Source organism: Alosa sapidissima, chromosome 22, assembly GCF_018492685.1.
Source record: "Alosa sapidissima isolate fAloSap1 chromosome 22, fAloSap1.pri, whole genome shotgun sequence".
NCBI lineage: Eukaryota > Metazoa > Chordata > Actinopteri > Clupeiformes > Clupeidae > Alosa > Alosa sapidissima.
The window spans coordinates 7,795,232-7,798,297 of record NC_055978.1 but is presented as its reverse complement, the minus strand read 5'-3'; the positions used below and the strand labels follow the sequence as shown (position 1 = coordinate 7,798,297).

General features: G+C 45.2%; 1 protein-coding gene across 1 annotated transcript; it reads left to right on the top strand.

Moving 5' to 3' along the window:
* The first annotated feature begins 334 nt into the window (after window positions 1-334).
* Window positions 335-2,443, top strand: ascl1a (achaete-scute family bHLH transcription factor 1a). The gene is made up of 2 exons (XM_042078802.1): window positions 335-1,412; window positions 1,562-2,443. The coding sequence occupies exon 1, from the start codon at window positions 803-805 to the stop codon at window positions 1,397-1,399; it is 597 nt and encodes a 198-aa protein (XP_041934736.1). The 5' UTR covers window positions 335-802; the 3' UTR covers window positions 1,400-1,412; window positions 1,562-2,443.
* Window positions 2,444-3,066: the final 623 nt, after the last annotated feature.

Genomic DNA, 3,066 nt, shown 5'->3' with positions numbered 1-3,066 from the left:
TAAAAGTTGGTTTGGATGGTGTTCAACATTTGTCTGTCTAATTTTGTTTATACTGATTTTTCGAATGAACAAAATGCTTATTCCATTCGTAATGATAGGGCCTCTTCGAGTTCAGATATAAGTTCATGTGGTTTCTCAAAGAAAGTATTAATAAGCTCCATTGTTCACTGGGACTTTTGTAAGGTAAGGGTCCCTTCTAATTCAAATATATGAATGAAGGTTGTTAGACGTTGTAAGTGTGTACAGTTTGATTGCACAGTCATAACTTAATTTAATGTCTCTGTAACTGATAAGTTGTGTGAAATCTGAGATAGAGCGACTTCAGAAAAACACTCTCACAATAGGTTACCACGGAGAGTCCTTGTCTCCTTACTTCCAAAGTCTTAAAGTTGCACAGCAGTTGTGCGCAGGATTCTGTTGTTTATTCAGTAGCAGGAGTGGCACGCGCCTGGCGTACGAACTGCAACAGCATCGCAGCCCAAGGTGAATACAGCAGGCGCGAGGAGGCGTGGTCAGGTTGGGCGCGTGGGGGGCTGCCCGTGCGTTGAAAAAGCCCCCAGCGGCCCCTCTCCGGACTCAGAGCAATTCAAGGAGCGCGCGAGGCTTGCAGTCCACCTCACTGCCCATTTGACAACAGCTAAAAAAAAGGGAGCATAAAGCCACACGTGAACGCCACGAGCTAGACGCACGGTCAACCGGGCAACCCGAAAGCATACGCCTCTTTTCCCTGCAAGCGACTCATCCAGTCATCGCTTCGTTGATCTTCTTCTTTTTCTTTTTTCCACCTTTACATCTACGGTAAATGGATATCACTGCCAAGATGGAAATCAGCGTCGGACAGCAACAGTTCCTGCCTCCCACTTGCTTCTTCGCAGCAGCCGCGCAGAGCATCCAGCTCAGCCCGACTGACAGTCAGTGCAGCGGCAAGTCCGCCTCCAAGCAGATGAAGAGACATCGGTCGTCCTCCCCCGAACTTCTGCGGTGTAAAAGGAGGCTCAACTTCGCCGGCTTCGGCTACAGCCTTCCCCAGCAGCAGCCGCATGCCGTGGCGCGACGGAATGAGAGAGAGCGCAACCGGGTGAAGCTTGTCAACAACGGCTTCGCCACGCTGCGCGAACACGTCCCCAACGGCGCTGCCAACAAGAAGATGAGCAAAGTGGAGACACTGCGCTCGGCTGTGGAGTACATCCGCGCGCTGCAGCAGCTACTGGACGAGCACGACGCAGTCAGTGCAGCCTTCCAGTCGGGCGTACTCTCGCCCACCATGTCCCAGAACTACGCCAATGACATGAACTCGATGGCGGGATCACCAGTCTCATCCTACTCCTCAGACGAGGGCTCGTACGATCCGTTAAGTCCCGAAGAACAAGAACTTCTGGACTTCACTAACTGGTTCTGAGCGCCCATTGCAGGTTTGTTGTTGTTATTAATATATTACAATCAGGAGCCTATTCATACTTTATTATTAGTCAAGGCACTTTTCGTAGTTGGAGGGTATTGCTTTAGTTATGGTTTTAGTTTGAAGACTCATCCGTCCTTCTCTCTCTTTTTTAAATCACAGGATGATGTTGCTGCTTCATCTGCACTGCCAGCGTTCCAGAAGGGCCTCGTAGACCCCTATGCTTTCTACGAACACAAAGCACTGCGTTTGCGCTCCGGACCAATGTGTCCACAACCGGCAATGGCCCCGAATGACACCGACAGGTATCGGGCCTCAACGCCTAGAGCCAAGGGGCTTCAAGATACGACGATCCGTCCTGCTGTCGGGCAAAACAAAGCGCCTACCGCGCCGGAACTCATGCTTCTTGCGCATTCGTCCTAAAATGCCCTAATTTAAAATGACACTCCACATACGGTGGCACATACAAACACTATTTAAATGTTTTCAAACTATGCTAAATCCAATCAAAGAACGTCCAACCCTCTTTGTATAGATGTTTCACTGACACACAATTCTAAAAATGCTTCCAACTTTTGCGGATTTTATTATATGAAATTCTATTTGTATAAACGTTTGTTTTGGAGATATATTAAGCTATTTTTGTATGTAAGAGATTTATAGATGTTTTGTACACATTCTTTTCATATGTATATATTTTGACAATATATTAATTGCCTAATGACCTCTCGCCTGTGTAGACTGTAAAAACATCGCAGCTGACTCCCCTGTCATGGTTTTTGAGGTTGTACGGAGTTTGACACTCCAAGTGATATTTTAGCACCAACGTGTCTTATTTAATAGGAATTACATGTTATTGTAATATCTTGGAGTTCATAATGATCAAAGGTTACGCAGCTAATGTCCACACGGAGCACAATGGACTGTATATTGTGTATTGATGCAACCTGTCTTATATACCACCTTCACTTAAAGGGGTTGGTTTTTAATAGACAAAAGAAAGATGAATATGCCTTTAACAATATTTTCTACACTAGTCTCACAATAAAGCAATATGAAAATGATCAACTTCTGGTTCCTATGTTTTTGTGTTGTGCATCTCTCTCTCTCTCTGTATGTGTGTGTGTGTGTGTGAAAGAGAGAGAAAGAGAGAGACAGAGTTATTCAGTCATGTTTTCCATTTGAAGTCATCTGGTATCTTCTCAGCAAAACATTTTTGGAGGAAAAAAAAACATTTTCTGATGGCAAGGACACATGCACTCATCGCAATTTAGAAATCAGTGTGGCACAAAAGCCCGAGGATAGCATGAATGGGGTGCATCGCTCAGAAGCTCGGTTGGTGTCCGGTTGAGGAGGACGTGACTTGAATACTGTTGCACCCCCTGAACCCGAACAGCATGCCAAATCTGCCTGCTATGGACGGCTATGGGGGACTCTATGGCTAGACAACGTGTTGTTTGACAACACATCAACACATTTTGTCAGTGTGATCGGCATTAGATATTTCCGAACTTATGGGTGATCAAAATATATTTTGTGTGTGTGTGTGTGTGTGTGTGTAGCCTATTTGAAACAAAACAGAGCTTATTTATTGATAGTATAAAATTCTGCTGGTGTGCATTATTTTGAGTTAAAATAATTGGTCCATCCAGTAGTTCAAAGAGGCT